This window comes from Aulonocara sp. 'chitande type north' Nkhata Bay, linkage group LG19 (genome assembly GCF_057382095.1).
Source record: "Aulonocara sp. 'chitande type north' Nkhata Bay isolate Kocher_YH1m ecotype deep benthic linkage group LG19, A_spYH_male_GT1.1, whole genome shotgun sequence".
NCBI lineage: Eukaryota > Metazoa > Chordata > Actinopteri > Cichliformes > Cichlidae > Aulonocara > Aulonocara sp. 'chitande type north' Nkhata Bay.
Genome location: NC_141362.1, coordinates 3,564,992 through 3,577,500, shown reverse-complemented (window position 1 = coordinate 3,577,500; position 12,509 = coordinate 3,564,992). Strand labels below are relative to the sequence as shown.

Genomic DNA, 12,509 nt, shown 5'->3' with positions numbered 1-12,509 from the left:
TATTTATATTTATATTGTATCCTGTTCTTATTTATTTTATCATTTTACCCTGTATATATCGTATTGCGTCATATCTCCAGTGTTTCCTCGGAGGGCGCTCTCTGCACCGGGGCTGTTATTGACCGTGGCTGCTGGGTCTCTGGGGTCCTCTCAGCCTGGTTGGGGGGCTCCTTGGCCTCCCTCCTGCTGTGTGCCCAGCCCGGAGGCTGCGGTCTGTGACCGGCTCCCGGTGCAGACGGCTCTCTGTTATAATGTTTCCTCACTTGGCTCATGCGAGCCCAGCCCAATTTTTACTCTTTAAGTGTGCGCGTGTGTGTATGTGTGTGTGGGTGGGGGTGGGGGGATATATGTGTATTGAGAGTGTGGGGAGTGAGTTGGAGGGTGGGGTGGGCTGCTTTTAACTATGTAAAGCACTTTGTGCTACATTTTTTCTGTATGAAAAGTGCTTTATAAATAAAGATTGATTGATTGAAAACATGGGGAGAAGAAGATTCTGCAGCACTGCCGTGTTTTGTTTCTGCTGCAACAGGTGATGGAAGCCGACTCTCTGCTGGTCAGTCTCCGCATGGAGGCTGCTTACATCAAGAAACTTTTCTCTTTTAACTGGGTGTGCCAGTTCGGTCTGGTGGAAAATATCGAGGTGGTGGTGCAGGAGTACCGGCAGAGCCGCGGGTTGCTGGTATGCAGTCGCACACACATGAGACTATATACAGTGTACACACTGTCAGGCTTTACTGGCTAATCTGTGTGTTTGCAGCCCGTCCGTCTCTGTGTACTGGGCCCTCCTGCAGTAGGTAAAACCACAGTGTCCAAAAAGATCTGCGAATATTACCGACTCCATCACGTCACAGTGAAAGGCACCGTCTCTGACACCATCGCCCGGCTGGTGAGCTCTTTACTTTCTCCTCCAAATCAATCAGAACTGAGTACAGCTGTAGCATTGTAATCTGCTTTCCCTTCAGGAACATGCTGTCAGGAATCCTGATCCCGGTGAAGGGCAGTCCACACAAGAGGCCCAGGAGCAGCTGAGCATGATGAAGGAACGCCTGGAACAGAACCCAGGTACGGCTTCAGATAACGAGGTCTGGAGGTGTTGGCACTCGAGTCGTGACTGAGGGCAGTGTGTTTATCTGTCGAGAGGGTAATTTCTAGTTTTAATTATTAAGAACCAGAAATGTGTTTGTTTGTTTTTAAGTATATGTTTGGTGTTTGTGAGGCAGTCGCACTCACGTAAGCTACGGAGGAAGCTCATATACAGTTTCATAAGATTTTAAAAATATCTGAAGAAGCAAAATACAAACAAGCAGCAACAACATGCTGTTTCACTGCGACATCAGTCATGCAGTGAGACAAGACCCTGCTACTTGTACTATCGCAGTAAATCCAAGCAGCAGTACTGCATGTGACCCACGCCCTGTTTCACACACCCCACACCTGCGACTCCATCACCTGGTGTCAGAACTGGTCTGGTCCCCGTTCTTTCCGAGCTCCTTAGATGATAATCGTCCTAACTTCAGTCTGAAGCAGCAGACCTGACATCTCCTCCTTCCAGAGTTCTGGGTTATGTCTTCATGTTTTCTGTATAGAACTAATTCATGTGTCTGTCTACACGTTGGGTGAGTGTCGAGTATTTGGTGGTGTATATGGGGTGGGAATGCACGTTTGTGTCCGCGTGCGTGCCTGTTCGTCTGTGTCTATATGTCAGGTTGGGTCTTAGACTCCACCTCTCTGGGTACATCTCAGGCCCTCTAAAGTACGGAGGCCTATCTCCCCTCACCACACTCCCTGCCGGTGGCTGATGCCCTCAGACGTTGGTGTGTTGGTGGTCCTTGTCGTCTGGGGCTGGGCGCTCATGTATGTACCGGCTCACTCCTGGTGGCCGATTGGCGGGGCCGGGCGCCTGTGGCCAGGCTGGGCTCCTTCGGGGGGTGGGATGCCCTCAGGCCTCTGGCCTCTGGGCCTGAAGCTCGGTCCTCTCTGGCACAGCTGGCTGCCGGCAGAGCCCGCGGGCACGCCACTGCAACCCCCTCTGACCTCTGCTCCGTAGCTGCTGGGTGACCTCTCCTTTGGGGCTCTACTCAGCTCTTCCCAGGAGGGTGGCACGGTTCCCCCCCTTTGGTGGTCCTCCTCGGGTCCTCGTACTCTGGGGCCTCTGGATGTCGGGGGCTTGGATCTCCTCCATACCTGCTTCATGCCCTGGAGGACGGGGCTGTGGCCCCCCCACACTCCCTAGCAGATCGTTACATGGAGAAACCTTTGGAATGCAAGCATGCTGATCCACACAGGTATGCACACGGGTGTTCACAGACGCGGACTACAGCTTTCTTGGCTGCTGCCTCAAAGCACATTGTGCGCTGTCTATCTTGCGTGCTGCACAATATCGTTTATTATTTAGTATCTACTGTTATCTACTGCTAGCTAGTTTATTGTGATGGTGCCGTTTTTTTATTATGTTGCTCTTTGTTGTTTGCTTTCTCTTCTGGTTTTTTTCTCCATACAGGTGACCCAGGTGTTTTGTTTGTTTTTTTTCTTTCTTCCCCCCCTTCTCACCGTCTCTTCTCCCCTCTGGTTTTCTTTCTCTCCCTCTCTTTCTTTCATTCTTTCTCCCTGTCCTATCCCACAGTCATGTCTGTCCCGTTTGTAGCAAAATAAAATAAATACATAATTATAATAAAGGTCAATCAAATGGACCAATATGGCAAGGCCATGATGTATGGAACGCCAGGACTGCCATAATGAATTAATTAAATACACCATTAAATAATTAATTAAATGTGGCAATAATTAATTAAAATTGGAATTAATTAATTAAATAAATAGTTATGACACATGTAATTAATTAATTATTGACACATTTAATTAATTATTTATGTATTTCACATTTTAATTAATTATTGACACATTTAATTAATTAATTATTGACACATTTAATTAATTATTTATGTATTTCACATTTTAATTAATTATTGACACATTTAATTAATTATTGACACATTTAATTAATTATTTAATGATATATTTATTTATTTCATTTTGGCAGTCCTGACGCCTGGCTCTCGTCATGAAATAATTTTATCTGTCAGCCTCACCCATCAAACTCAGGGGGCGGGGTTAACGCTGCCCATGCAGCTTCTCTAACATTTGATTGGTTGCCGTGCAAAGTAAGTCAAAACAGGTCGATCCTAGATAATCGATTGCTTGTGTAGACTTGGGGCAGCCAGTTATCCCAGAATGCAGATCAAATCACAGGCCGTTTTTCTGTCACCAGCTACACTTTTAACAGTGTTTTAGCCGCGAATGTCGGGCCGTATGTCTGGTCAGGTTGTCAACATAGAACATGTTTGCAAAAGTGCTCAGATGTTTTCAGAGATTTCACTAGCTCTGCTAACAGTTAGCATGCAGAGTGCACCGAGGGGGTTACGTTAACCGGTTTGTTTACATATTCCACTCTCCGTGTTCCACATGTTGCATTCGCAGATTCTCATTTTCACCGAACGATCGTCTCTTTCCGCCTGGTCTTGTGTCTCTGTGCTTCTGTAACATAAAGAACGAGCTGACATTTTTCTCACGAAACCAGCGATCAGCTCAGCAGACCCTCAGTTTACCTGCATGCATCCTCCTCCTCATCTGTCAGCTGTTTAACACCTGCTGCTAATTCAAGAAACACGCCTAGTTACCTGGTGATAGTCACAGTTTAACTGCACAAGATAAGTAAATATAGTATTTTCCCCGAGCGCAGAGCTGCTGGAGCTTGTTTCCTTACAGAGCACTTTATAGGCGAACAGCTTCATCAGCGGCTGATGTCCAATCACCAGCACACAGCTTTCAAACCTCAGCTGAGTTTTAGCTCTCAGTGGTTAAACGCTGGACTTCATTCACTCAGGTTCTGTCTGTCGGGTCACGTTTACTTCGCTGTTTTATTTACAACTGAGCAAATCGGTTTGGCTGAGGTTAAAGTTACGTTTCATAACTGCATAGTTTCACAGACGTTTAATGAACCACTGGCACATGTGTTAGACTGAACTATCATCTAAATATCATCTGTTTTTTAATAGTTATTCAACTGTATTCTAAGCACCAGCTGTCTGTTAGAATGTGATTTTTTTTTCTCTCTCTGTTGGCAGAGGTATAAAAATGCGCAGGAAAATCTGACATGCATGGCGAACTTCACCGACGATATTTAGGGAGGAATAAACACACATCAAACATAAATGAACCATTTGTCTGTCTCCATAATTGAGAGCATTTTCTCTTCTTATGTCAACACTCTCTCTCTTTTTTTTTTTTTTCGGTCATGTTATGTTTACCTGTCAAAGGCTTGTTACAAACTATGAAACACATTGTGCAGACTTCTGGATGTTAGAAGAAAACTAATACTGCTCATGAATGAGACTAAAGGCAGGAAGGTGTCCTTTAAAACTAAACATGTTAATAGGACCTCCCTGTTTATATCATAGTTTATGATATAGCACGTGTATTTCAGTAATAGCCTGCTGAGGCCACTATACGTGCTGGCCTCATATCAAATGTGAAGGCAGACTGAGTCTATGTTTGACGTTTTTTATATCTAATCTTCCTTTTCAAACATTTAAACAGCAGCGAGTCTGCAGCTGAGGGAATACAAATTCAAATTGTCGGAACAGGTTTGCTCGTTTCTTGGATTCATTTGGTGATTTATTAAATGTATAACTGTGTGGTGGGGGCGTGGTCTGCGGTGCCGTGCAGGGAGGGCGGACGCACCTGCACGGCATCCTTAATCACGCCCGCCTAGTTAAAAACACGGGGACTGAGGGGTTTGGGGGTGTTGTGGTGTGGTGAGATGTAAATAAAGATGACTCTGAACGTTGCTCCGTGGTCCCGCCGTGTCTTATTCACGCCACAAACTGTTATTCTAATCTGCTGCTGAGTCTCTTACACTTTTCTTTATGCTGTATATTTTCATGTCTCTGGAATAGTTGGCAGTTAGATAGTCAGCTGGGAAACTTTGTGTTAACTCATGGAGCTGAGGATATCGTGGATATGCTGACCTCGCTGCGTGGTGTACAGAGCGAGGTCAGCATGATTAATATTCACAATAAAAATATTAGCCGAACATCATGAAGTCTGTATGTGTTTCATAGTGTCGAACAACCTTTGTACAGTTAAAGCCAGCAGTTACTACATGACGGAAACACCAACGTTATCTCTTTTATGCGTTTATACACAGGTCACGCTGATTACTGAACAAAAACCCAAAGATCAGATGTTAAACAGATTTATTTGCTCTCTCTCCTCCTTAAACATGTTTTTAATGTTAGTTATAATTCAGAATTGGCGACTGAAACACGTAGGACACATAAGAACATCAGGAAATAAAACACCGATAAATATAACCTCAGTAAAAGAAGTCAGCGGGGGTTACTACAGCTGTGTACCGGGGCCTGCGCTTTGTCGGTGGGATTGCTTGCGAGGCGAGCGGGTCTATCCCGCGCTTTGCCGTGAGACTGGGACGACATCTCCGAAATCATCGAAACACTTTTGCAAAGAGGCTGTATCTTGACAAACCGACCAGACACATGAAGATTAAACCACTACATTCTCGGCTAAAAAAATATTAAAACGGTATTTGGTAACACACAAACAGGGTTTTTCAAAGCTCAGTTCTGTTAGCTTCCACATGCCGGTTGTTGTGTGCTAGAAACAATGGCCACCAGGCCAAAGCAATGGTTTTGACTCGATCAGCGTTAACCCCGCCCCCTGAGTTTGATGGGTGAGGCTGACAGATAAAATTAATTCATGATGAGAGCCAGGCGTCAGGACTGCCAAAATGAAATAAATAAATATATCATTAAATAATTAATTAAATGTGTCAATAATTAATTAAATGTGTCAATAATTAATTAAATGTGTCAATAATTAATTAAAATGTGAAATACATAAATAATTAATTAAATATGTCAATAATTAATTAATTAAATGTGTCAATAATTAATTAAAACGTGAAATACATAAATAATTAATTAAATGTGTCAATAATTAATTAATTACATATATCATAACTATTTATTTAATTAATTAATTCCAATTTTAATTAATTATTGCCACATTTAATTAATTATTTAATGGTGTATTTAATTAATTCATTATGGCAGTCCTGGCGTTCCATAATGATGATCCACTTGGTAAAATAAATCCGCTTGGCATCTTTCTTGGCCTTAAGACAACATTTCTGATGCTAAAGATCCAAACGGGACACACAAAAAAAGAAAAAAGAACTAATTCATGACTCTAACTTCTGCATTAATATTTAACCTAATGTAATCATAGCTGCTTCAGTATTTATGACAGTATTTCTGACTGTAACACATTCAGTTGATGCTGGTAAACATTTAGACGGGTTTGCTCGTGTCAGCGTACAAAACTGCCGCTCCTGTGATTGTCTGGCTTTGACCTGACGTGCTAATGGCTCTGCAGCCAGCCCAGGTACGATACAGCAGGTGACTGCGCCTCCTCAGAGGGATCAGACAGCAAACCAGAGCTATGTTCTTTATGTAAAAGCCATCTGATCAGACCCAAAACCACGTCTCTTCATCACTTCACGTTTGTTCAGCAGAGCCCAGCATGTTATGGACACCGGGTGGCTGTAAAACACTGATGTTGTGTTTCAGCTGCTAATCAATCCTGTCAGATCTGCATACACGACTGTGTTTGTTTTCTACATTCATGAGGGACATTTGGTCTGTTTCCATGTTTCTTTGGTGCTCTATGCAGACTCTGGAATAGTCAGATTTAATTCAGTTTGTTAACTTTTTTAAACTTGACTGGGAAAAAGCTTCTTCAGGACTGTAGCTCACTTTTCTGCACCTCAGACAGCAACTGTTTGAAGCAGCTTGTATTATATGCAGATCAAACGTGAACATTTCTCTGTACGGTGACAGAGTTCAGCCTTTATATTGGCTTTGAGTGCTCTGCACTTTGCTGGGTGCTGTGTTTGTGCCTCGGTCAGAGACTTGGTGTGTGTCCTCCACCTGTGTGTGAGGTGTCTGCATGTGTGTGTGCAGCTGCAGGGACATGCTGGGAGTTTATGGTTAGCTCTCACAAAGTGAGCATGATGTGAGTTCGGCAGGTTTTTGCACATGCTGCAGGATAAATCGGGTAATTACAGATTTATCTGTATTATGGGAAATGATCTGCTGCTGTGAACAGTGTTCGGATTGGATGGTTTTGTCACATGATCACATGGACTATTTGCACAGATTGGTATTATTGTCTGATCTTTGCTATTGTCGCGCCTCGAGGCATCAGTTGAATAGAAACATGAATCCCGCAGGTCTGGAGGAGGAGCTGCTGTTGAACGTGATGAGGGACGAGCTGATGACTCACCCGTGTAAAAACCAGGGTTATGTGTTGGAGGACTTTCCCCAAACACGTGAACAAGCCAAAGAGCTCTTTGACGGTGAGTCGGACACCCCGAGGCTCTTGCACGTCAGGGCCTCACCTGCTCACTCACTCTTCTCTTCTCCAGGTAAAGAAGAGGATGCAACATCCCAGAATTCTTTAACCAGCATTATACCCGGTACCTGCAGGGAGCTGTGACTCAGATCCTTTTATTTCTCATTTAACAACAACAGTAACAGATGTGCAGCCTGCTCCATCAGTAACAGTTGTCTTGTGTGGCCACAGAATTTGTGTTGTGCCTGGAGGCCACAGAGGCCTTCCTGTTGGATCGAGTGCTCAACCTGCCCGAGAGCCGCGTGCAGGAACACAACTGCGAGCCAGAGAACTTCTCGAGGCGGCTGGCTGCTTACAACGAGAAACAGTCGGAGGATGATGTGGTCCTCAACTACTTTTATGAGCATGACATCATCCCTCTGCAGTTTGGTAACCCGTGAAGAGAGACTGCATCACTTGTGAGGGGGAAATCTTTCTTAGTGTTGCTAAAAGTCTCTGTGCTCCTCGTCTGCAGAGATCAGCAGCAACGCTGAAGCAGACTGCCTGCCTCTGATGCAGAAGGTCATTGACATGGTGGGCCAGCCCAGAAACTACGGTCCCAGCAGCCAGGAGGTGAAGGAGGAGGAGAGGAGGAAGGCTGGCGAGAGGCTGAGGAGAGAAGCCCAGGAGAGAGCAGAGGTGGAGCAGATGGAGGCCGACGAGGCCAGAGCCAGGGCTGCACGCTGGGCTGAGTGGGTAGGTGGAGGAGAAAGACGAGGCGCTGTTAACGACATATAAAACACATTTCCTAACAATGAGCAGAGGAGTGCGCTGTGAAGAGCTCTGCTTTAACAAGCAGACAGTCAGTGTCACTCTGCTGGCCATGACGGATACACACCAGAAGAGGCAACAAGCTGAACTATTCTCTACATGTCTCTGTGTATTAGACTAAGAAGCTGGAGCAGGTGAGGCAGCAGGAGGAGGAGGAGCTGGAGGCCACGTCGCGCCCCATGAGGGGCTACCTGATGGAACAGGTAGTGCCCACGCTGAGCCAGGGTCTGACTGCATGCTGCCGAGCTCAACCACAGGACCCCGTGGACTTCCTGGTATTTCACTGCCCACAGATTATTGCCTGGTCGTTAGCGTCTCCTCCACGTGGCGTTAATCGTGATGGCGTACGTCTCTTTGTCTTTCAGGCAGAGTACTTGCTGAAGAACAACCCTTTTGAAGCCGATCACGAGCAGCTTTCCTAGCCGAGGAGAATTTCCTTTGAGTCTTTGAGACTCGTCAGAGCATTTCAGTCGTCACACGCCAAGTGTCCCCAACTCCATGCTGGGATTTTGATTAGGTGTGATTTGTAAGTGGCCCATTCTCCTGCCCCTGTTGCATTCATACACGGTTTGTTTGGGCTCTCGTGTGCTGGCCGTTACTTAAAAGCAACCCAAAAAGCAGATGAAAGTGTGCACAAAACCAGGAGCTAATTAGGAAGTTAATTTGCTTAATAAACTTGGTAAACTGTAAAGCAGACACGCTCGGGTCATAATTGCTTTGATTTAGCTTCAGATTTCCAGGAAGGATAAATGTTACGAATGGCGGCTAATTTGTCGGTCTCTCATGTTGCCACTCGTGACTGCAAAGTGTACATAATTGGTTGCGACAGAACACCAAACGATTTCATTGTACGTACTTAATCACCACATGGGGAAATTAGTGGAGTTTATTTGGGAAACACTGTGATGCAAGCTGCTGCAACACTGTTGGACTGCAGCACGCACACACACACACACACACACACACACACACACACACACACACACACACACACACACACAGTTCTCTGTCATAGTGAGCACCATGCACTATGTGGGCACACACACAGGTGTAGCAGCTGAGATGTCACCTGTCCATCTTCGCGATGTGCTGAAATAACCCGAGTGTAGCATCTGTAACACCGGTTACATTAACACTAAACACAGTTTCAAACCCACAACACAACAAACAGGTCCCTGCTAGATGGTGATGTCATACTAAAATGTGTTGGATTTTTGCTTGTACGGGTCCTCTAAGGCGAGGCCTGAGAAAAGCTTCCCAGTAAACTGCAGTGACCTCTGTCCACTGATGGTGCTGGGTGTACTGGTTCTATGGTGGGAGGTGAGAACAGCTCCCAGTCTTTGCTGCATTTGTGGACTGGTGTTACTGTGTAGGATCAGCACGTGCTCGGCCTTCTTTAGCGCCACGCTTCTTTGCTGTGATTGGCCCTGAGGCCGAGGTGCTGTTTCTACTCCTCCCAACATCTGAAGCGTATTTTTAAAAGGTATTTGTTTAAGTACCGTGGGACTGTGCTGGGGAGGTATCGCTGATGTTGTTGTGGTTTGTTCTCCACCATCCATCACAGTCTGTGTGGCAGCAGCCAGGAGCTCTTTGTCCTGTGTGTGTGTTTCGTCTCCCTTTTAGAAAATCCCCGAGTATTCAAACGTAACTCAATTCATCCTGCTGCGTTCTGGTCACCGATGACCTTTGAGCGCTCCGGACAGACTCACTGGTTCGATGTTATTCCCCGAGGAAACGCCTCCTCCATCATCTCCTGGCTGTTTTACAAGCAGTGTTTTACCACTAGGTGTCAGCCTTGGATTACCTATTAACTGTCGGGAGGCCGTGACGGTGATAATGATGAGTCTCTTTATGTTTTTAGTCTTTGAAATATCAGGACGTCTTCAGTGCTGAACAGTCAGATGAAAGCAGCATGAATGATGAGCTCTCTTTTTGTGCGTCGGCTCTTCCATCTGAACAGCAGCACATATTAAAACCACCGTTTTCCTTTACAGGACTCAGTTCTTCCTTTGACAACCTCTGAGATAAACCCTGTGTTTCTTAGATCACTCTGCCAGTGTTATTTGTACACACAGTTAAATAGTGTCTCTGCAGCAGATTCATTTCATCTATGTACCACCAGAAGCCAAAAATGCAAGCTGACACTTTCCTGCTCGACCCTCCAGGACTCGGTGACGGTGAGAGCAAAGTTGTGTTAGAAATGAGTGTGTAAGGTCACCGTCAGGAGCTCCTCCTCCTGTGCACTGAGAGGAGCCAGTGTTCAGAGCTGTTATCACACGTGAAGTACAGATAGACTGAATCTGCTTTTTCTCACATTTATCTTAACAGACAAAAGTCCGTCTGATTGACGTTGTTCTGTTTCCGATGAAGCCCAGTTCACTGACAGTAAATACATGCCTCCCTCCCTCCCCCGGACCATCACTTATAAAGTCAGTGGTAGCAGGCTAAGATGTCCTCCTGGGGGATGCTGAGGTGAGCCGAGCCCAGGTGAGAATCTGGATCTACCCCAGGGTCTACTCCCAGGAGGCCGCCTGCAAAGCTCCACAGGGAGAGGTCCAGTAGGTATCATGAGCAGATGCTCATGGCTCCTTTCAATGTGGAGGTGCAGCAGCTGTACTCTGAACTCCCTCTGGAGGTGGGAGCTCCTCACACTGAGGCTACGTCCACACTGGCCCGGATAGATTTGGAAACGCTCGGCGTCCACACTGGTGTTTTCAGTCGTTTTCACAGAGTTGTGCGTCCACATTGAAACTTCCGAAAACACTGACGTTCCAGTCGCACAAAAGCGAGTGAGAATGAAAGAATTTGAAGAACAGCTGTCTGCAGCTTGTACAGACTGATGTTATTCTTTAACAGGGCCGTCAATGCCCTCCGCTATCTTTGTTTAATTGGTCACGTGACTGCATCACATAAATGCGTCATTGTTTTACAACGTCTGCGTTTTCACTGTCCACACTGCGACGCAAACGCACAGTCTTCAAATGTGTGCGTTTTTGAGCGCATTTCCAAAACGCCGTCTCAGTGTGGACGGGAGGCCAGAACGGAGAGAAAACGTTTCAAACGAAAACGCATTCGTGTGGACGCAGCCTCAGACTCATCCTAGCCACACTGCGGAGGCCATTCTTGTTACCATGGCTTAAAGCAAGCCAGCTTTGCTAATGCTAAGTTGCTAACGTATCACAGTTATCCACAGGATGTCCTTTGGCAGTCACAGACGAGTCCTTAAACATGCAGGATGTCGTGTTTTTAGCCGAATCTTTTCCCGATGCTAACCCAGCAGTGTTCAGTGCCTAACCTTTCTGGGAAATGAAGACAACGTGCAAAGGATGCAAACCACAGTGTCCCGACTGATAAACCTGCAGCTATGAAGACTGTGACCCATCCAGCCTTCAGCTGGTGACTACGCAGGTCTCTGTCAGTAACGCTGAGTTTAGGGCGGTGCTAAAACTCAGCGGTGAGATATTTCCAGCATGTTGAACCAAAGCAGACCTACAGACATTACATCTCTCGGCCAGCTTGTAGGCACCTGTTTAATGCCTGAGGGTAGCTGGGTCTGTGTGGTTATTCTGCCTCCATGACCTACACCCGGATAAGCATCAGAACATGATGGATGTGTGATACCCACTCACGAGGACATTATGCTGCCACTATCAACATTTTAAACAAATACCTTCATTTGTGGCTCTCATTTTCTTAGAAACAAAAATCAGGTAAAAAAATAAAATCTGGTAATTCTTTGTTTTTACATTGATCGGGCCCAATGTGCAAAATATCAAAGAGAAATTAAAAATGCTGCTGTGGACGAGTTCGGGTCGTAGGAGGTTAAAGCAGGCCCATGGGCTGTTTCATGCAGAACTCCATCATCTACTCCTGTTCATGTGGACACCCATGTACACACAGAGAGGACATGCATGACATGCAGCGTTTTAACATGCTGTCTTTGCCTCTCACTGATAACTGCAGCACAATGTCGGATTGTCTGGTTTTATTTCTCAATGAACTGACACGAACACAACACTCCAGCACCGGGACTCTTCATCACGGGGCTTCACTTGATATATGTCCATCCATCAGAGCAATGCAGCTGCAGTAAGCCCTGAGTGTGTGGCAGCATGTGGACTGAATCCACTCGCACTGATGCTGGTCACTGTTCCCTAACACCCCTTAATCCACGGAGGATCACACACACACACACACACACACACACACACACACACACACACACACACACACACACACACACACAAACTGCTGACTTATAGTCAGAC

The 12,509-nt window shown here is 45.8% G+C and overlaps 1 protein-coding gene across 5 annotated transcripts in view; it reads left to right on the top strand.

Annotated features, from left to right (window-relative positions):
- The window catches only part of LOC147306328 (adenylate kinase 7-like), a 16,851-nt gene extending 7,914 nt beyond the window's left edge, over window positions 1-8,937 (top strand). For 2 of the 5 annotated variants that reach the window (XM_086274405.1, XM_086274407.1), the window contains 9 exons: window positions 530-679; window positions 758-886; window positions 963-1,062; window positions 7,310-7,435; window positions 7,505-7,555; window positions 7,663-7,860; window positions 7,946-8,166; window positions 8,358-8,516; window positions 8,607-8,937. In XM_086274405.1, the coding sequence (XP_086130531.1) occupies window positions 530-679; window positions 758-886; window positions 963-1,062; window positions 7,310-7,435; window positions 7,505-7,555; window positions 7,663-7,860; window positions 7,946-8,166; window positions 8,358-8,516; window positions 8,607-8,663 (1,191 nt within the window). In that variant the 3' untranslated portion in view covers window positions 8,664-8,937. Of the gene's footprint in view, window positions 1-529; window positions 680-757; window positions 887-962; window positions 1,063-7,309; window positions 7,556-7,662; window positions 7,861-7,945; window positions 8,167-8,357; window positions 8,517-8,606 lie in introns of all 5 variants that reach the window. The other 3 variants (XM_086274406.1, XM_086274404.1, XM_086274408.1) reach the window with 3 other exon arrangements.
- The last annotated feature ends 3,572 nt before the right edge of the window (window positions 8,938-12,509 follow it).